Raw genomic sequence first — 22,192 nt, forward strand, 5'->3', positions numbered from 1 at the left:
GATGAAAGAGATCATCATCTCAACCCCAATATAATACATCCTAGGGCCTACAAATACTACAAATGCAGCCCCCCGTCATTTCTAAAACAGAAGTGTTTTAGCTGCTTAACTCCCCTTAGATTGACTACAAACATTCACAGATATTAGGAAACATTATAGAGTTAATAGTTAACTAGTTATACAGATTCTTAAATAATGAGAGATACAGTTAAGTTGATGCTCATTTAAATTATGTAACTTTTACTAATCTGTGAGGGTGTAACTTTTAATTTACACTGTGAATTTGCACAGACCAGCAAACTGTTTCTCTCCCTCTCCCTCTCCCTCTCCCTCACATTCACACACACACACACACACACACACACACACACACACACACACACACACACACACACACACACACACACACACACACACACACACACACACACACACACACACACACACACACACACACACTTACACTTATTCTCTCTTTCTATCTTTCTCTGTCTCTGACACACACACAGGCACGCACACACACACCCCTCAACATTCTGTAAGGAAATGCCAGTCTGACCTCTCTGCCCCCCAGAGAGTATTTACCATATGTTTTCCTCCTCTGAGCGCATATGATACGACCTTACGATAAAAAGATACGCAAGAGTGGAAGTGATGAATTACAGAAAGCTAAACGAAAGAAAGCAGTGCATGGAATTTTTTTAGGGTATAGGCAGGCCTGCCGACACATGGGGAGACAAACAGGTCAGTTATATCATGCCCAGGGAGATAGGGGGCCCCTCATGACATTGTATACATTGAAGGAGGGGCCTTTACAAACGATGTTGTCCTGGGCCCAGCCAAGGCCGTCATGACGTCCCTGGGTGGGTATAGGCGCCGGGCAACGCAATCGCATGCGAAGATGAGAGGGGAGAAGGGGGATCCATTTTAATGAGACACCTGGTTCAATAATCATAAGAGTCAAGGTGGAGGGCGTTAATTACCTGCCATGGCTCCAGGTGGCGGGGACAAACAGCAGCACAACAATAGCGAGCAGCCCAATTAAAACGGCCCATGTTTCTCCGTCTTCCAGCCCATTACCAAGTCTGAAATATTTATGCCTAATTTTAAAGTTGTGAACCTCCTACGTGCTGCTATATGAGACGAATAAGATGAATGTGATCGGTAGTTTCACAAAAAGTCTTTTAGGAACACTTTTTTAAATTATTTTTTCAACTATTTCTTTTGAGAAAGTCACATTGCATGAACATGTTTGATCTAATGGGTTCATTGTATTATTTTAATAATCAGGCTGAAATATGAAAATGGTGAACGCAGTGTTATGGAATAAAAATGTTGTCTGTTTCAGAGAGCAGGGTATGTGAAGGATACTGTTCAGAGGGGGTTGTCATTATCATAGAATAATCCACAGCAGAGTGATGGGGGATTGAGACTGACACTGCCTCACCCCATTCCTTGATTTGTAAGTCATTTGATGTCTGTACTGCCTTTTCTCTGGGGGTTATAGCAAGTACATTTTCCACATTGCATCTTCAAAGTTTTGTTGCTGAAGAATCGTAAGACTGTGGTCTGTGTAATCCAATATGACAATGATTAACAGGCGCTGGCTGGAACATATGGAATAGGATTGTATAGTAGTAGCTTCTGAAACCGGATATCCCAACACTGTATGCCTATAGGCTACCCCTTATCTGGGGAAAAAAAGTGATTTACTTAGCTGGCAGATCACATTGCTAAAGCTAAAGGCCATGCAGATGTGTCCCAAATTTTTGTAAACAAATAATTGTAAATATCTGTACTCCATAGAGAATCGCAGGAAGAGGCCAAGTGATGTGCGCAGGCCCAGCAGCATATATAGGCTAATTCTTAAGTGGCTCAGTAGAAACAACCTACATATCAACAATAAGCTGCAGGAGATCTTCTAACGATCCTGCATTGGCATACCACATCACAGTGTACGTGGCTAAGTACATACAATATGTAATGCTAGCTAGGCTATATACAGGGCTATTCAAAAAACAATAATATGAATCTGCTTAATCTTACTGTCACCAAAATTGTATGTTCTCGGTACTGTCATAGCAATGTTGTTATGATGTTGTTGAGTATTTCCAGCAAATAGTGAATAAGCCCGCCGGTGACCCCGTCTGCAGTAAGAGGCTACACGAAAAGCAGCTGATATCTACAGCCAAGTATTCTCCTCAAACTTTTATTTCCTGTCTTACAAGTGTTCGCGGAAGGACATTCATGGAGTATAATCTTATCCACGCAGAGCAGAGCGGAAAAAGAGCAAGTGGCTGCTGTGCTGGTGAGGTTCCCCCACCGTCAGGCCCAGTAAGTGGCCATCTTGCATATCCACAGCAGTGGAGGGCAAAGCCCATACGGCCCAGTAAGTAGACATGTTATATCTTCACAGCGTTCAAGTGGTGGCCATTCAGAACTTACAAAACTCCTCTTTCCAATGATCTCATGATGACTCATGGCGATGCTTGAGAAACTGACCAATGCGTTATGAAATGTGTTCTTTCTTTTTTAATGACCCTCCATACATAAAGAGGATGTCGACTGTGGATCTGAAGGAGGATTCATGACATGCAAGCCAGATAAGCTGACATGGGACAAAGGGGTCAGCTGTCTCGGGCCCAGGGAGACAGGGGGCCCAAAAGTGGGTCCTCATTGCACTGGATGCATTGGATGGGGGGCCATTTTAAATGACTTTTTTCTGGGCTCAGCCAAAGCTTTCAGTGGCCCTGGATGATGCTATCTATGGTATCTACTTTTGCAGCTACTATACATACCATGTTAAAGTTCTCTTGACCTTCTGCTTCCCAGAAGATACTGCAAGGACTCAGTTTTATTTCTAAAGGAAAATACGGTAACACTTTATTTTAGGGATACATCTATAAGCACTAATACATATAATGTTAATGCTAGGACCTTACTAAGGTTAAATTGGTAGTAAATCCCTTATTGTGCATGAACAAGACATTTGCGAATACATGCCTAACAAATGTTTGATTTTGCTTTTTACATGCCTTACAAGTTACTTATACAGGCACATTGTATGTATTAGTGCTAATAGATGTATCCCTAAAATAAAGTGTTACCGAAAATACATTACACAGAGAACTAAATATCACATATACTCTTGTACATATTTGAATATTTGTGTGCTTGAGCAATGGTACTTTGACTGTGTATTAAGTAGTTATTTACACTATTTTATGACATTCTCCATGCCAGGTTCTGTGCTTTTTAGCGATACCAACCAGGGATACTGACAGCTTGGGCCCAGGACAAAGACACCTGAAAGGGCCCCAAACCCAACACATACAATGTAATGAGGACCAAATTCTGCCCCCCCCCCCCTCTACCTGGGCCCAGGACAAGTGGCCCCTTTGTCCTCCTGCCAGTTTTCCTGACTATTACATAGCCTACAGTATACTCTGAATAGATAGCACCTCTCAGAAAGGGTACAGTTCAGAAATCTTAAAATTCCATAAAACCCCACTACACAGTAAGTGGTTTTAAAGTTCTATTGACCTTCTGCTTTTGAAAGAAAAGAAAAAAAAACACAATATGCAGTTTTCGGACAATTAATTTACCCGGTGTGTCTGGGCCTGGGTGTGGGCAGTGGGCAGTGGGCTTGGGGAAGAATAGCAATAAAGTGAGTTAAACCTTAAACTGATTCATATCCCAGTGGATGGCATGGCAGCATGGTCCGCTGACATCCTTGACCGAGCCCTGGAAAAAGGCATCTGATAGGCCCCATCCCCCCACTAAATACACACAGTGTAATGGGGACCCAATTCTGGGCCCTACTGACTGGACCCGGGACAACTGACTTTAGTCTCCCCGCCCCTGTCGGCTTCCCTGCGTGGCAGGATAGGAAAGGATAAATGCAGTAGCGGCGGCGGCGGCGGCAGCATCACCGGCAGCAGCAGGATCAACACCTGTCTACTGGCTGGCTGCCTAATATCTCCTGACAGGCCAGGCGCAGATGATGGATGCCCATGATGGATGTGGCAGCTTATGCATCTCAATTCTCCCATTCAGGTTCAAGTTCCCTCCCCCTCCCCTCCCTCCCCCTCCCCGTTTTGTCTCGTCTTTGCCAAGTATGCATTTAACGGGAGGGCCATCTTGCTCGCTTGATGTGATACCCGATGGGTTTCTCCAGGAAAGCGGTTACTCCAGGTAAACGGGCCAGTTGTCCCGGGCTCAGGGAGAGGAGTAATCCTATCTATTGGGTGAGGGGCCCTTACAGATGACTTTGTCCTGAGCCCGGCAATTACTGTCAGTGGCCCTGCGTTAATGTGTGTGGGGGGAAAACAAAACACAAAGTGATTGTAATTATTCCAAGCTAGTGAAAGGGTGTTGGAGAATGTATTAGGACTCCAGCTGGCAATGCTTCCTGCGTCTGCAACACTACACAACAAACTGTCTAGTGATGTTTGATGCGACACTGATTTTGGCTTATTGACAAAACATAAACTTAAATAGACAATTAATTCAGAACTGCACCCTTGGTTGATTATAATAAGGTTATGGTTGTTTACCACAAATGATAATAATGTTTTAGTCCTGTAGGCCTAGTTGTAAAACATGGTAAAACTTTGCATTAGTTACAAGAGCATTTTTTAACAAATTAAGCAAGACTGAGTACTGATCAAGAACATAGAAGATGTGTGAGAATGATTCTGAACAGGCAAAATGTAACAGCACTTAATGACAACAATATCCAAAAACAATAGAGTTCTGTCACCTGCCTTTAACAAAACGCAGGAGTTGGAGAGATAGCCTCACTTACCACACAATTAATTTTTAAATATTGTTTTGGGACTTTTTCCACCTTTATTTGCGAGTGAGAGTGAGAGTGAGAGAGGAAATGAGTGGGAGGGAGAGTGATTTGGGGGCGGACTGGGAGGATGGAACCTCAGGCTGGACCCAAACCCAGGTCCCCAGCACAACAGCACAGTAGCCTACTCCAGCTACCTGAGCCATGGCCAAGGCCTCTTCTGACCATTTTCAAGATGAAAGACAAGAGCATTAAGTGAAAGGAAAAGTAAAAGAAAACAAAATTACTCATCCTGATCAGTGACTCTCTTACCTCTTTCACGATGAGTGTTACTGGATGTCCCTTTGCCAAAATTGTAGGTGGAACACTTTACAGTTTATAGCCTATAATTGAAACAGCCTTGAGAGATGCTAATGACAGATTTAATGTGAGAAGCAGATGAAAAAAACAACTATTTAGGCTGATGTATTCACAAACTTTTGATTTTCAAAAGCATGGCAGATAGATAATGTTTCACACAAGCCTGGTCATCTGGGAAATGTGGGTTGCCACAAGGTGGAACATTCATTGCTTGCACTCAGTACAGACCCTAGCACAATCACAGTCACACAGATTTTAAGTCTTAGCATTAAGTTGTATGGCACCTCACTGCTAATATCTGTTATCCACCACGATTTATTGATGCGTATCATAATCATTCAATCAATGAATCATTATCACATCAAAAATATAATTAATCATTACAAGCATGGCATCAAGGCATACAGTACTTTGTAGCAAGGTCTACACTCTGTACTGTATTTCTTTACTATAAGCCCCTTGTTGGTTAAATTGATAAATAACATCGAATAATTCTGCACAGCCAAATACTCCTTGTGTAGAAATCTTCATTCGGCACATCATCATGTGGACACTATTCAAAGACTGTGATCACACTGAGATTTCTCCTTTAATAATCAAACACGGAACCTCAGGGAAACATTTTGCAGCGGTTGCCTGGCTAATTATTTACTTACTTCCTGTAATTACACACTCTTCATTTTTTTCTTAGCTTCAACATTACACGGGAAAGAAATATTACTAGTGCCGTTCCAGAATACAGAGGTTAGTTTTCATGAGGATTCCAAATCCTTATTATGAAAAGAGAAAAATACACAAATGTTATAATACAATAGTTGTAACACTATTTCATGCCAGCCTTTGTGTGTGCGTGTGTGTGTGTGTGTGTGTGTGTGTGTGTGTGTGTGTGTGTGTGTGTGTGTGTGTGTGTGTGTGTGTGTGTGTGTGTGTGTGTGTGTGTGTGTGTGTTTGAGTGTTTGAGAAAGAGAGAGAGTACACAGACACACAGACACAGACACAGACACACACACACACACACACACACACACACACACACACACACACACACACACACACACACACACACACACACACACACACACACACACACACACACACACCAACCAATACATAAGCTGACATGACAGCGCAACATCACATGAATATTAAGCTCCTCAGTACGGCGTAGTCCCTACATAGCACTCCCACCATTACAGCTGGTGTGTGTAGTGTAGTGTGTTGTGTTGTGCAGAGAGAGGTATGACCACAGTGCTTTTTATTATCCCACCGAATTGGGTTAATCCCGCTCCCAGTGTGTTTAAGAACAGAGGGTTCTTTATTGGCTTCTGCTGTGCGGGATCACAAAATGTGCACTGTGTATTGCAGAGGGAGGAATGTTAAACCCTACCCCTGATCAGGGCTGCTGACAGCATTGGCAGGGCCCAGGACAAAGTCGTCTGAAAGGGCCCCCCCAGTCCAATACATACAATGTAATAAGGACCCAATTCTGGGCCCTCTCTCGACCTGAGCCCGGGATAGCTGTCCCCTTTGTACCCCCCTGTCGGCACCCCTACCCCTGATCACAACTGCGCTATTACGTCCTGAAAGTATTTTAAGCAAAGTCTTTTGAGGTCTTAGGAGTCAGCTGGCACTTATGCCTGTGAGGCTGTGGCATTTTGTAGTTATCCCCCCCTTTTGCAAAGAAGCTTAAGCAAACTTTTCTTCTTCCATCACATTTTCTCACATATGGGCATGTAGGCCTTCGTATTACTCAACGGAGGAGAGAGAAGGAGAGAGCAGCACACGATGTGGTTTATTACGCATTCGCATTTACAACAACAACCTTGGTCAATCCAATCTCAAAGTTGGACTTTGACATTGTCATGAAAGCTAGTTATTAATAGAACAGCAAAACAAGAGCTCCAGTCATGTGAAGTTATTTTTTGCACTTTTGATTGTCTTTTCAAAATCTGAGGAGGAGGAACGGTATTGGTGAAGAGTTACAGTCATGGTTGTGTGCATATGGCGGAATTCAATTTGTCAGAAGGATAACAATCCTGTGTCCTTAGCGTTAGCATGTTTAGATAATGTTACAGTTATGTTTGTCCGTTTTTGTTTTAGATTGCTTTCTCCATGCGTAGCACGTCGATGCGGGCCAGTTTAGCAATCCACCGGTTCGAGTGTGTGAAGCTGTGACTGGACATCTGGACAAATCCCGTCTTCTTGGCAAGGCCCAGGGCAGCCAGCTGTGGAGAGCTGGTCTCCAGCACCACGCGCGACAGCCCTTGCTCTTTACAGAAGTCCAAAGAGGTGTGCAGGAGCTGCCTGCCCACACCTTTTCTCCTGTGAGGGAACGAGACCGCCAGTTGGAACAGCTCCCCGTAACTCCCCTCACCTTCGCCGTTCATGGCCTGACCTCCGTTCCAGCTGCTGCCTCCTCCGTTGTTGCCATGGTGTGCCTCGTCCCCTCCCTTACGCACCAGCACCCCCGCCAGCCCGGCCACTTTAGACTTCCCGTTCACCTCCGTCTCTGCCACCCAGAAGTGGTTGTTGGGGTTGTCCAGGAAGTGAGTCTGCACGTCGCTCATCTCCGCCCTGAGCTTTCTGTTCAGGTAGCCCATGTACACCTCATGGCAGCAGTAGTAGACCAGGCCCGCCCAGGCGCCGCCGAACAGCAGGGCCTCGAAGTAGGAGCTGCCGCCCAGCACGTAGCCCGCCATGGAGATGCTAATCGCCACGCCGACGTGGTCCGGGTGGCTCATGGACTTGAAGAAGGCAGGGTACACGTGCTCCATGACCCCGAAGCGGAAGAGGGACATCACAGAGGCCTTGTCTGCGGGCCTGTATGGCCGAATGGAAACAGGTGCTGATGGGGAAAAAACAACTGAAAAAAAGACCAACAGAAGAAGTGAGTGAGAGCCATAGATGCAGAAGAAGTTCTGTTGTGCATGTAACTACAACACGAGTAGTTTGATATCACATAGTTAAACATAATAAACAAATAAACATTTATCATGCTGTAATTGCTCTCATAACAGTACTTCTACTTTATACATCTCTGGTGAGAACACGTAGGAGCATTTTAGCTAATTGGACGCCAATCAGGTTGGTTTAGCAGTTTAGCAGAAAACACCACATTGTTGCATAATGGGTATTAAACCAAGGGTAATTCATGAGCAGTTTAAGTGAGAGGCTTACATGAAAACAGACCATTAAAATGTGGAGTTTACTTTTAATAAAAAAACTACATGTAAGTATATATTAGGGTGACCAGATTTTTGTAGTCTAAAACCGGGACACTTCGTGCGTGACTGAAGGACAATATTTGGCGGGCAGGCCTGGGGGTCCTCCCCCAGGAAAATTTGTATTTTTTAGATGCAATTTCCTGCATTCTAAGCAATTTTAGAGGTCGGAATGACAAATTGCAACTGACTCCTTCAGACTTTCTATACAAGCGCTGGCTGCCATTAACTGTGGCAGGTAAACATGTACATTTTCCATATATTTACCCTGATAGACATGGCGTAATGTAGTGGGTGGCCAAAACCGGGACATATTTGTGTCCCGAGAGAGTTTGCTCGGGACATGGGGCACACAACTCCAAACCGGGACTGTCCCGGTCAAACCGGGACGTCTGGTCACCCTATTATATATATCTGAATCTGAATGGATTAACTGTCGGAAACACCAGTGCACCGTACCATTGCGCGGGGGAGCCGGGATAGGTTCTGGCCCGGGGTCGTTTCCCGATCCTTCCCCATCTCTCTCTCCCCACTCATTTCCTGTCTCTCTCGCTGTCCCACCTGAGTAACAAAGGTGTAAAAGCCAAAAAAATGCACATCTCATATACGGTGTATATAAATATACATAGTCACAGTACGTACAGTATATACACACAAACTAGTTATTGTTTAAGGTGCTGTCTGTAGCCTGTAACCGAGTGTGACGGTAACAGAGTGATGATAGTCTTTGTACCAACGTGATCTACGTATGGTGAAACAACATAGGCCTACATTTTATATCTACATCCTGTAGCTGGATCCTGACACACCACATTAAATTCCATGATCTTCATGTAAACAACCAAACATTTAATGTATTTAGTACAAACATCTATGTATCACAGCGTAAATTTGTACCTAGAACCACACTAATAATTTAAAGAATCGAACTCACGGGATCTTTTCTGTACCATGTCGATGTGTTGCCTGATGCCGTGTCCTTCACTAGTGTGTATTGGTCATTTCCTCCCTCCTCACACTCTCGCTGTGGAGGCTGTGTTTAGCGTATCACATGTCCACCATTCAGAAAACGGCCTGGGCAAGGTCTGAGCATGTACAACACACACCCACATACACTCACACCCACGAAAGTCGACAGGGGGGGACTAAGGGATCAGTTGTCCCGGGCCCAGGGAGACAGGGGGCCCAAAATTGAGTTTTCATTACATTGCATGTATTGGATGGGGGCCCTTTCAAATGACTTTGTCCAGGGCCCAGCAAAAGCGGTCAGCGGCCCTGCTCACACCCACACACACAACCACAAAGCAACACACTAATCCTAAACTTTTGGTGATTTTGTCACCAGCAATGCGGGACCACCTATGATGACGGCTGAGAGCAGATTAAATATCCAACTGTATAGTTGCCAACAAAGGTGGTTGGAAGTAATTGACTGGAGATTTTTTTCTTTTATAAATGGATTTAGGATTACGTGCCAAATGTACAGCCATTCCCACGTTCACCAACTTGATTCTGATATCACACTGCTTTCAGTTGAGTAACTTACTTATGCCATATTTGTAACTATACAAGAAAAAAAAAACAGTTTCGCATTTGGTATGTTTTGAATTGAACAATAATCGTTATTTAATAAATGGGATACATCATTTCATGGTTAGCTTCTCCTCCAATTAACTCTGTAAGATCATTCAACTATAACATTGGTTCATTAGCCTGGTGAACCAGCGCCACCCGCTGGACGGCAAAATGTTTTGTCTACGGGTGGGTCTGGCCTCGCATAATGATTCAATGAAGCCAGAATGCCAAGAATCTGGCAAACCAATTACAACACAAAGATGTGTTTTGAATCAAATTGGGCAGGGTTTTGAGGGAAGGTTGTTCTCATCAACAATCTTCGGATGTATTATGGATCGAGGCCAGACTAAATTAGACATCCACATTTAGTCTGGTTTATCAGGCTATTGGTTCATATGAATACATGACTTGGATTTATTGCAGTACGGTATATCAATCATCTCCTGTAGGCTACTCTGGCCCATGAAAAATGACTTGAGGCGTCGAGGAGAAGCCTGGCCTTAGCTTTCAGTGAGTTTCCACTCCATGACCACTTACATAACATTATTTTACTTGACATTATATTACACTTAGCTGATGCTTTCATTCAAAGCGACCTAGAGTTATTTTAAGTACAGGTATTGGTTACAGTCCCTGGAGCAGGGTGGGATCAGGTGCCTTGCTCAAGGGCTCCACAGCCATGGTGTGAGATGAGGGGTGGAAGGGTGGGATTGGAACCTGCAACCCTCAGATCTAAAGCCCATGTCCTTAACCACTAGGCCATGGCTGACCCTCAATTAGTAAGAAGGTAGGGTAAGACCAGGCTAATCTAGCAGCAATTGACTGGGAAGGTCCTGATCCTCACTGACTGTGTGTGTGGGCCAATGCCTACTGTACTGTATGCACACAACAGTTTCTGTGTAGTCTTAGTCTGTATGTATGCTGACATCCATGAGCCAGCATGCGGGTATGCATTTGCAAGTATACATGTAGCCTATGCATGTGTCTAGGTGCCCAAGCCTTATGGATTGTGAGTGTAGTGTACCGTTACTGAGTGTGTGTGTGTGTGTGTGTGTGTAGTGTACAGAGAGTTTTGTGTGTGTGTGTATGTGTATGTGTGTGTGCGTGTGTGTGTGTGTGTGTGTGTGTGTGTGTAGTGTACAGAGAGTTTTGTGTGTGTGTGTATGTGTATGTGTGTGTGTGTGTGTGTGTGTGTGTGTGTGTGTGTGTGTGTGTGTGTGTGTGTGGTGTGTGTAGTGTGTGTGTGTGATTTTTGTGTATTGAATTGTCTGACGAAGGTGGCTGTGATGAATCGCAGCATTGCGACTGATGTGTGTGTGTGTGCACGCACATGTGTTTAGCGTGTATTTACCTGCACGCGTGTGCTCCCGCATATGTATGTGTGTGTGTGTGTGTGTGTGTGTGTGTGTGTGTGTGTGTGTGTGTGTGTGTGTGTGTGTCTGTGTGTGTGTGTGTGTGTCTGTGTGTCTGTGGCCGGCCCCTGTGACAGTGCCTAGTGCAATAACCCCTTGGCCCTGTGACGAGATTAGATTCCGGGCGCTGGAGGAGGGACTACACCTGTTTAAATCAATAGTGGTGCCTCATGAATCGCTGAGCTATTCAAGGTCAAGGAACTTTTCGAATATTAAAGTGCAAGGGAGGAATTTTAAAATGCCTTGGACTCAACCCTAACCCGGCCACCTTTTTACCTTTAATATTGACAGAAAAATCGAGATATTCCTTAAAAAATGATTTAAGTGTCTGACACTTAATGGTAATGGTTAGACCTTTCCAAAGAATTTAAAAAAGTTTTTTTTTTTCTTGTGTTTACTAAGAGGCTTTTGGGGGTGATGCTTATGAAATTTATATTTGTTTGGTAAGGCCTGGGTCTTAAAGGCTTGTTCACCAATACAAGATCATTCGTGCCAAATTATAAAATAGCTCTACTTAAAGGGACACTGTGCAGGAAATGGTCAAAAAAGGTACTGCAACTATGCTGCTCATTGAAACTGGGTTGCCTATTCCCAAATTTGATCTTTTCATGAAAGTTTACTAAGTAATAAACTAATTTGTTCTAGTATGGCCCAAGTACAGTCTGTTTTACCGCTAAAAATGGCTATTTCTGGAAATTCAAAATGGCGGACCATGGAGAAGATCCCCCTTTTCATGTATGAAAAGTGCATTTTTTCCATTCATAATGAACACTTTGAATTTGATGGTGGTGGTAAATATTCATGAAAAGGGTAACATTAGTGAATGGGTAGCATAGATTCTGGAAATAAACAAAATATCCTGCCCAGTGTCCCTTTAAAAATCTGTTTGGTGTGGCCTGTGGCTCTAAAGGCTTGTTCACCAATGCAAGATGACACGTGCCAAACCATAAAGTACCCACTCTGTAATAACTGTTTTAATATCTGATTGGTGAGGCCTGTGGGTTTTAAAGGCTTGTTAACTAATACCAGATGATGACTCATCCCAAACTACATAGTACCTGTCATGTATATGTAGAAATGTGAAGATTTGGACATGGACATTGCATGGACATGATGTAATGATGAGTGATTTATAGGACGTGAAGTCCAGCAATGAGGAAACGTGCGTCAGATAGTTCAAGATACGTAGACAGGCCCCTCTGTGATTCCATGAAAAAAAAAATTGTTTGACTCGGCCTATCCCACTTCCTCCCAGCTAAGAGGATAATCGATTCTTTAAAAACTTTGTTTGATCCTGAAAATGTAACGTTATAAAAATTTCATGCCACTTTTTCCAAGGCGACCTTGTCATCGAGCAAAACTGCAAGTGACAATAAATTATTCAGGAAACTTCTTTTAATAACTGCATTATACATTCTCCCTCCATGCCAGCCAGACTCCGTTCCCATTGGTGGAGGCACCAGGAGAATTCCCCCCTTGTTTCACTTCACATTTGCGTCTACGTGTGTTTTTTTCCGGATGGGGTTTTTAAATCACGTACATTCACTCAGTTGACAATAGCGTACGGTATTGTGTGTTTTACCTGCAGGCACAGACATATAGCTAAGCTCGTCTTGACAGCATATACAACAGTAGGTGGACTGTTCATGGAGAATGTAATTATTAAAAGGGGAAAAACATTCACTGGGTGCTTTATACAAGAACTAACCATATTTGTTTGCAGTCCTATATGAATTCAAAAGTCCTTGCAGTCATTCAACACTTTTCAATTATAATAACAACAAATTTAATAATGTACTATAACAATAATGTACTAGGTCCATGAGGACACAAGAAAATGTTTGTTAAATCTACATTGAACTCAGTTATGTACATAGGACTTCGTTTACAGTAAGTTTGGACATAAGGAAGGAAAAGGCCATATCTGAATGATTTCGAATGGCTTATCCCAATATCCCAAAGACAAAGTGCAGAGGCAATGTTATACTGTGTGTTGATCCTGTGCCGATTCCAGCCGATTCATTTGAGATCATTCATATTTCAAGTGCAAGTTGTGTTGCAGGCCTTTATTGATGGCCCCGGCAGTTCTTTTTTTTCAGACAGCTAAGCTCTGCTATTGTTATCGTCAGAAGAATAGAACTACATTGCTCAACTATAAAAATCAACATTTTTTGGGACCTAATCTTTATCTTTTGACAGACCCAGGTCGACACAGCACTCCACAGCAGGGGACGCCAGGCTTAGTTTGCTGCTCTAGCAGTCAGCAAATACTGCAGCCTCAGAGCAAACATCCACGGGAAGAGAAGTACATTTGTGAGAGAGATAACTCTGGAGGTATTGGTGGTCATAAGTATTATTCTGGTTATTGGAGGTCCTACGACTATTTGGCTTGACATTGGGTTGAGGTGATCCCACACCCCCTGACCTCCCTGGTTCCTATGTCTATGGACTCCATTATGTCAGCAAATACAGGAGCCTCACTGCACACATCCACTGGAGAAGATTTCTGTGAAAGATAAAACTAACTCCTCCAGTGTGGTGATCATTGGTGGTTATTATAATAATCATTTTTGTTATTGGAGGTCCAAAGTTATGACCTGCACAGTTTCTATTCCGACTGACTCCAGGCATAGTCTCTTTGGCTGTCAGCAAATACAGACGACTGACAGCAAACATCCACTGGAGGGATAAGATAAACTGTATACTGGGGTTCCAGTTCCCCGATCCCCCGACTCCTCAATTCCAACACCTCTGGACCCCACGCATAGACCGTTATAGCCCTCAGCAAACACACAGGATTCACAGCCAACATCCACAGGAGGAGTAGTGTAGGAGATCACTCATCCTGTGGCTATAATATGTATTCTTGGTATTGGCAGTCCTAAGTTAGTAATATGAACAGATCTGCAGAACAAAGTAGGGATCGCATCTAGTACTGCTACTAGGCCAAAGAGATTCGTGAATCCGTCTCCAGTGCTGTCATCTCCAGTGGATATGCTACTGAATAAGCTAATAGGCTTTTAGCTCCCTTGGAGTGTCTGTTCCCAAATCCAAAGGTACGGTGAGGGGTGGGGTGGAGCCTGCGTAGGAGGGCCTTGGCTGCACAAAATAGAGTTTAATAGTGCTGCTGTAGTACCCTCCTGAACACTTTACCCATCTCTTCATCTCTGTCCTCATAATGTCTGAATCTAGTGTTTCCCTCTTTTTCCAGTCTCTTTCACCTTCAGTCTTTCAGTGTTTATCTAATTTTCTGTTCTTTACATGGCCCATTCTGTCACTTCGTGTTAATGTGCATGCCTTGAGTTGTTTAGAGCAGTGGTTCCCCAACTTTTTCTGCTGTAACCCGCCATTTGGATTTATGAATATTCCAAATGTTTTCTGTCTCTTAATGTGAAATTCAAAACAAATGTCAATATATTTATTAACCATAAAAGTAAATACTGTAACTAACCAATTTATGGAATGATTATCATATGAAAGCATATATTGAAGGTTTTGCAAGCAGTCCCTTCTCTCTGCAGTACCTCCGTGGCCCTAGGAATCCTGGCCCTCAGTTTGGGAATCACTACTTGAGACCAGTGCCAAGTAGTTTGTTCAACCATAAAATAATATTCTCACTATGAAATATGGTTCATCAACTTACTGGGTGAAAGGTACAGTATTTCTGAATTCATTTTGGGATCTCTGCAAACTAAGTAAGTTTTAGGAAGCGGGCTCTCTCCATTATAGTGGCTCTGTTCTCCACTGATGAGCTACAATTCTGCTTCCAATATGCAGAAGAATGACATAAATTGGAAAACTACATGGTTAATGTAAATGCTATAGACCTACTCTTTTGATATTTACCCCTGACATGGAGGTAATGTATTTGCCAGCATTTGTTGGTTTGTAGCACAACTCACCAATGCACTCACAAATCATTCTGAACAAATCATTCTGAACTGGCAACACACTTGACCTTGTTATATCACATGCGCTTGATAGCAACAATATATCGGGTCACAGACATCGGCCTCTCCGACCACCACTGTGTGTTTTTTGATTTTGACATTTCAACACAAATTACTACACCCATGTAATTCACAGACGACACATTAATGCTTCTGCTGAGCTTAAGATTTCAGACGTCATCAAATCAGGAGACCTACTAAATGGTCACTGCACACCTGATGAAATGGTTGATAGCTTCAACAAGAACTTATAGGCTATATTAAGAGGAATTCTAGATAACATAGCTCCAATTATAACGTCGACAAGAACCAGAGCTAGGTATTCACCTTGGATGAATGACTCGCTTTTAAAAAGAAAGTGCAGAGCTACCGAGCATCTTTAGAGGAAAACAAAAAGTCCACAGACAATCCCTTAGGGATAAAATTTCCTCCTACAATAATGCGGTACGCTCAGAAAGGAAAGCATATTTTTCCAAAATCACAACAGACAACCAGCATAATGCTAAAGTTCTTTTTTTCCACTATTTTTTCACCTGCTTAATCCAACACATAGCAATAACAACCTAAATGCAGCATCGCATGCTAAGTGCGAGAAATTTGCTAGATTTTTTTAATAAAAAGATTGCAGACATTAGAGAAGGCATCCAAGGTGAAAACGCAGCAAACTCTGGCGCCCACTCAGCCGGCACACCGAGGGGACGGTTAAACCCCCCAAGGAGACCTGAGAGCTTCCAAAATTTTAGTCCAATTACAGAGGACGACTTCTGTAAAATAGTCAGGGAAAGTAAGCAGTCTACCTGCAGCCTTGACGCTATTCCCACACATCTGCTAAAAACATACTTGGTTGCTTAGCAGCACCTTTACTGCAAATTGTTAACACCTCCATTTTTACGGGCATTTTCCGAAGCTCATTCAAAACATCCATGGTAAAGCCGCTCCTCAAAAAGACTAATTTAGATCAGAATTCTTTAAACAACTATAGACCTATATCAAACCTCCCCTTTAGCCTATAAGCAAGGTACTAGAAAAAGGTGTAGGCTATTTAAACAGCTTAATCAACACCAGGCTGGGAATGATATCTTGGAAAAAATCGAATCAGGCTTTAGAGCCAATCACAGCACTGAAACAGCACTAACCAAAATAATAAGTTATCTTAGGCTCAGCACTGCTGCTAACAAAGTTTCAGCACTTATCCTCCTCGACCTCAGTGCAGCCTTTGACACGATAGGTCATAACATAGGCTACTAATTGACTGCCTTGAATCTTGGGTAGAACTGTCGGGCCACGTCTTAGAGTGGTTCAAAACATATATTACAGGAAGGCAGTTTTTTGTCACCATTGGAGATTACGTCTCCAACAAGTATGATGTGCCTTTTGGAGTTGCTCAGGGTAGTTGTTTGGGCCCTCTCCTCTTCTCTCTCTATATGTTGCCCCTGGGCTCCATCATCAGAGGGCACAATGTTGATTTTCATAGCTATGCCGATGACACACAATTATATATCTCCGTTGAGCCTAGCCACACCACTGCCATTCATGCCTTGACTAAATGCATGTCTGCCATCACAGATTGGATGAACAGTAACTTCCTAAAATTAAATGAGAATAAAAAACTGAAGTGCTGCTCATTGGCCCTAAGGAAAAACGTGCAAAACTCCACTCAAGCCTAGGTGACCTAAGCATGCATATTGAAGATAAGGTTACTAGCCTAGGTGTGGTCATAGACTCAGATTTGAGCTTTGAGCCACACATCAACAAGATAACAAAATCTGCTTTTTTCCATCTTAGAAATGTCAACAAAGTATGTGGCTTGGCCCCCCGACAAGACGCTGAAAAACTTATTCATGCCTTTGTCACCAGTAGGCTAGACTACTATAATGCTCTCTTCTCTGGCCTGCCAAAAAAGGTAATTGACAGATTGCAACCCATTCAAAATTCGGCGGCGAGAATCCTAACAAGAACCAGAAGGAGAGAGCACATCACTCCTGTCTTGGCAGACCTGCACTGGTTGCCTGTCTCATACAGAATTGACTTTAAGATTCTTCTGACAGTATTTAAAGCATTAAATGGACTTGCCCCTAGTTACATCTCTGACATGCTCTTTTCATGCCCCTGCTCGAGCTCTCAGCCCCCCATCCCCCCCCCCGCAAAAGAAGATTGGTGACGCCACGTTCGTTTGCTATGCACCCAAGAGATGGAACGCCCTGGCCATCGAGATCCGATCAGCCAGCTCCGTCGACTCCTTCAAGAAGCAGCTGAAGACCCACCTTTTCATCCTTGCCAACTCCTAGCTGCCAAGGCATCGCAGTGTCCCAGCTGCAGCAGCGTCCTTACTGTTCAGAACCAGCCCTGGCAGGGGGCTCCCCTAGGTGGCCGCTGGTCTCTGCCTGAGGTTTCTTCCTGGCTACAGGGTTTTTTTCTCAGACCTCATTGAGCTTTTCCCCCCTACAAACTATGAATGAAGTGAAAGGGAGTTTTTCCTCACCCCTGATGCCACCAGGGGCCGCATCTGAGCGCCCAAATTTAGTGGGACTATCTATGACTTACGCTAGACCCAGCCACTATGGACCTCACATCTCTAAGAGTCCTGGTCCTAACCTACGTTGACCTATGTCTCTACAATCTCTATATATCTCTTCTACCTCTGCCTTCCTGCTATTTCTGCCTCTCCTCTCTACCTCTCCTTTTAAATCCACCTCCATGATGCCCCCCCCCCCCATTTGTTAAGCACTTTGAGTTACATGCCCTGTACGACACAGTGCTATACAAATACAATTATTATTATTAAAATTATTATTAAATTTTGACAGAATGTTGGTAAGCAGCATAGCTGAAGCTGATACCATATTGGCGCTGATCAGAGTTGAGTGGAGTGGAGGCAAAGGTGGGTTACTGCACGAGCCTACTGGGCCCAGGGTCCAAGAGTGAAGTGGGCCCTGAAGGCCAAGCCTCTATATTTCCTTGTTCATATTGCGTTCAATGTACACTTTTAACAACTGTATTTTATTAACAACTGTATTTTAGCATGTTCTCGAGGGACATACCCCTGAAACCCCAATAACATCAGGTCTCTAACATCTGGCCTAAAACACAGGGTTTTATTTTGTAAAACAGCTATCTTGTTTTTCTGGCCCAGGGGCCCATGGAGTCATGATCTGTACATGGGTGGAGGACTGCACTCACTGAGTGCTCATGTGTGAAAATCACCTGGAAGAGGGGCGACGTGGCTCAGTGGGTTCGTGCACCGTAGCCTACCATCACGCCAGGGACCTGGGTTTGATTACTGCCTGAGGTCATTTCACAATCCTTCCCCATCTCTGGCTACCATTTCCGGTCACCATCTTTGACTGTCCTATCTCAATGAAGGCTGAAACGCCAAAACCAACCAACCAAACAAAAACAAAATGGCATGGAAACTTCCTACATAATTTGCTTCTAAGTACAGTAATATATTTAAATGTTAATGTCAACCTACTTTGAGACTTAATCATGTGAGCATTGTAGTCGTCCTTTCATATAGCCTTGAGTTGGTAGGCTACTTCTTAGGCTTTGTGTGATTTACGTGTATATAACAAATGGATGTCTGGAAGCACAAAAAAATGTTTTTGGGCAAAGGGGTTCTCTCATGTTCTCAGGTCATTTCAATATACTACTACATTCATGTATATGTGGCCTGAACTTCTCACTGTCTATCAGGGATGTGAAATAAAACATCTTTTAAGAATATACTGGCTCTTCTCAGGGACACTTTCTCCAGCAGCAGCATTGGCAGCAGCAGCAGCAGCGGCTGTTTAAAGAGGTCCTGCAGGAGAGCAGAAACTAATAAAAGAGCACTACTACTTGTCGAGGAGGATTGAGAGAAAACAACAGCCTCACAGAGGGGAAAACCCCCTAAGCCCATATTACAGACGCGGCTTCAAGTCAGGCAGCCTGGCTTACCTACACCACCACCACCACCACCACCACCACCACCACCACTTCCACTAACCCCCCCACCCCCTCACCCACCCCCTTGACTTCACACTCCTTTACCTCCTCTCGCCCCTACCATCCCCTGAGAGATGGCCGACACACGGAATGAGATGGCAGCAACAGTCCGTAACTAAACTCCATCCATCAGAGTTAAACAGCCACCCACCTCCACCTGCCCATTCGGCCAGCCACACCACAAGGTAAAGAATGAAAAAAGAAGAAGAAGAGAGGGAAGAAGAAGAAGAAGAAGAAGAAGAAGAAGAAGAAGAAGAAGAAGAAGAAGAAGAAGAAGAAGAAGAAGAAGAAGAAGAAGAAGAAGAAGAAGAAGAAGAAGAAGAAGAAGAAGAAGAAGAAAATAGACAGTCGTTAGAAAAAGCGGGGCTCTGCAGCACTTCTTAGTCTGTCTGTACACTTCTGCAGAGGGTTATCTTATCTGAGGCTGTGCTGTAAAAGAGCCCAATATTTCACCACTTAACCACGTTTCATTACGGCAGCCACCACCTCTGTTTAGGGCTAATTGCTATTGTGGGATGTTAGGTGTCTGCGTAGAGAAATTTCAATTGCTCCGGTGGTGTGTATAAGTAACTCATACAAATAATAATGATCAAACAAAAGGTGGCACATGGCCTATTATTTTTCTAATTGCAGAGTTTATCTCACTGCGAACATTGTGTTGCAATGTTATAGTCAAGTCGGTTTTATTGTCAATCTATTTACATGCGCTGGTCATACAAATTGTCAATCTATTTACATGCGCTGGTCATACAAATAATTGAAATTACGTTTCTTACTTTCCCATGCAGACAGACATAGACTCTAGACTCTACTCTAGACAATTAGACATAGACAGTATACATACATTATACCTAAAGTACCTATACAATACCCATACAGACATATTAAGTGCAAGACTGGGCAACAGCAGACATACATAGAACATATATTAAAAAAGAGGTAGTGTTGTGCATTCCAGTTATGTCCTATTGTGACGATTCTGATATAGTGAAACACAGTTACGCCAAAATTTTAGATTATAATGAATATAAAGTAAGCAATTTGTAATGTGCAGTATTTACAACTAGTTGGTAGCTAGTTTTCCAGTACAGTCATTCATATATGCTTCTTCATACACCGTTGAAGCAACATCTCCGGACTACAGTATATTGGCCTCGGTGTGGCTAAATAATTGCTGTCTGCTTCAAGGCTCCTCCCCCCCGGTTAGTTAAAACCCCTGTCCAGACTCTGACAGCTCCTCACCTTAATGTTGACGCTTTTTAATTCTCGCACTACCAAAAGCGTTTCGGTTTTCCACTGAATTTGAGCGAGCGTCTCTGCCAATTCTTAAAGCTCCTTTACAATATCATCATCTTGTGCACATCTCGGCCATTGTGATTAGGTGTACTACGTTGTAAATAAAATCCTATCAATTCTCAGACTTCCTTGCCTGAAAAAAAGTCTACTTATGTCTTTGAACTGACCTTACATTGTTTAGTTTACAGCCTGAAAAGCTCCTTTCATACACATACGTGGTGTAGCATAGTGTTTCTCAACGGGGGCTCTACAGCCCCTTAGGGCTCATTAGGGAGCAGGAGAAAGAGACAAGAAGGAGATGGAGAAGGAGATGACTGAGAGGGGGGACACTCAGTTGCAAATTGGGGACAATAGTCTATTTTTAATACTAAGGGGGCGCTGGCAGGCCTAATGAGGTCAAGGGGGCGTTGGGAAGCTTATGATGAGGTACAGGGGGCATTTATTCATAAAAGGTTATGAACCACTGGTGTAGCAGAACAACATTCCCCCTTCATTAAACATGAACACAGAAATGAAAAAAAATCAAATACAGTAGAGAGAAGAGTGTGCTGTCTTCTATCGTCAGGTTTTCAGGTTATAGTTAGGTTCTCAAAATACAGTTCTTAAATGACATACGACTCAATACTGACAAGGGGAAAACTGCAGTCCTTGTACAGTATTACTTGATCTAAGTGCTGCATTTGATACAGTTGATCAAAACATTCTAATACATAGACTAGAATCTAATGGGCAGTCGGGAGGTGCTTTTCAATGGTTTTACTTAGATAATAAATTACTTTGTTTCTATTGATACCTAGTATGTTTGAGCAATATCATCCTAATAGATGTCTTAGGTCCTCAGAATCTCCTCTGGCTGTGCCAAGGCAAATCTAAGCTGGCATTTAATCATTATGCTGCAAAACGCTGGAACCAACTTCCTGTCCAAATTAGAACTGCTCCAACAGTATTTTGTTTTAAAGAAATTAAAAACAGCTTTATTCTCATCTGCCTCTGGTGATAGTTAATTATCTACTATCTATAACACAATATACAGGTATTTCTTTTTCTTATCTTTTATCTGTGTCTAATCTTTAGCATTGAATGACAATTATGTATGTTAATGTTCTATATAAGTAAATTTGATTGATTGATTAATTGGCATTTGTTCAGTAGTATAAAAGAGCACTACAGGTTTGCACTTATACAGTAACTAGCTTGTGAAGTGATGCAATATGGATCAAGTTGGGCACAGCTGGTTTGAGATACTGTATCATGCTTACTCTAGTGAATAAAATGGTCTTCACCTGACGTCTGTGGCTTTAACGATGGCCTCAGTCTTTGGATAACTCATTCAAATAGTTTTGCATTAGTTTAGTTGAGGATGAATATAGCATATAGATGAAACCTATTGTTATGTGTGTTTATTTTTGTGTTTTGAACTTGTGAAGCACATTGAATTGTTTTGGATGTGTTCATTTTCACACATCTGTGTTTTGCATTTCAAAAGCTATTTGAAATATATTCCGTGTTTTTGTCCTCTCTCTCTCTCTCTCTGTGTTTGTGTGTGTGTGTGTGTGTGTGTGTGTGTGTGTGTGTGTGTGTGTGTGTGTGTGTGTGTGT

The 22,192-nt window shown here is 42.9% G+C and overlaps 1 protein-coding gene across 1 annotated transcript in view; it reads right to left on the reverse strand.

Annotated features, from left to right (window-relative positions):
• Nucleotides 1-6,932: 6,932 nt before the first annotated feature.
• The window catches only part of LOC134457318 (putative N-acetyltransferase 8B), a 56,006-nt gene continuing 40,746 nt past the window's right edge, over nucleotides 6,933-22,192 (reverse strand). The window contains exons 3-5 of the mRNA XM_063209281.1: nucleotides 9,311-9,409; nucleotides 8,836-8,937; nucleotides 6,933-8,018 (exon numbers count right to left, since the gene is read on the reverse strand). Of these exons, the coding sequence (XP_063065351.1) occupies nucleotides 7,252-8,018; nucleotides 8,836-8,937; nucleotides 9,311-9,329 (888 nt within the window). The 5' untranslated portion in view covers nucleotides 9,330-9,409 and the 3' untranslated portion in view covers nucleotides 6,933-7,251. The remainder of the gene's footprint in view (nucleotides 8,019-8,835; nucleotides 8,938-9,310; nucleotides 9,410-22,192) is intronic.

Source organism: Engraulis encrasicolus, chromosome 10 (genome assembly GCF_034702125.1).
Source record: "Engraulis encrasicolus isolate BLACKSEA-1 chromosome 10, IST_EnEncr_1.0, whole genome shotgun sequence".
NCBI lineage: Eukaryota > Metazoa > Chordata > Actinopteri > Clupeiformes > Engraulidae > Engraulis > Engraulis encrasicolus.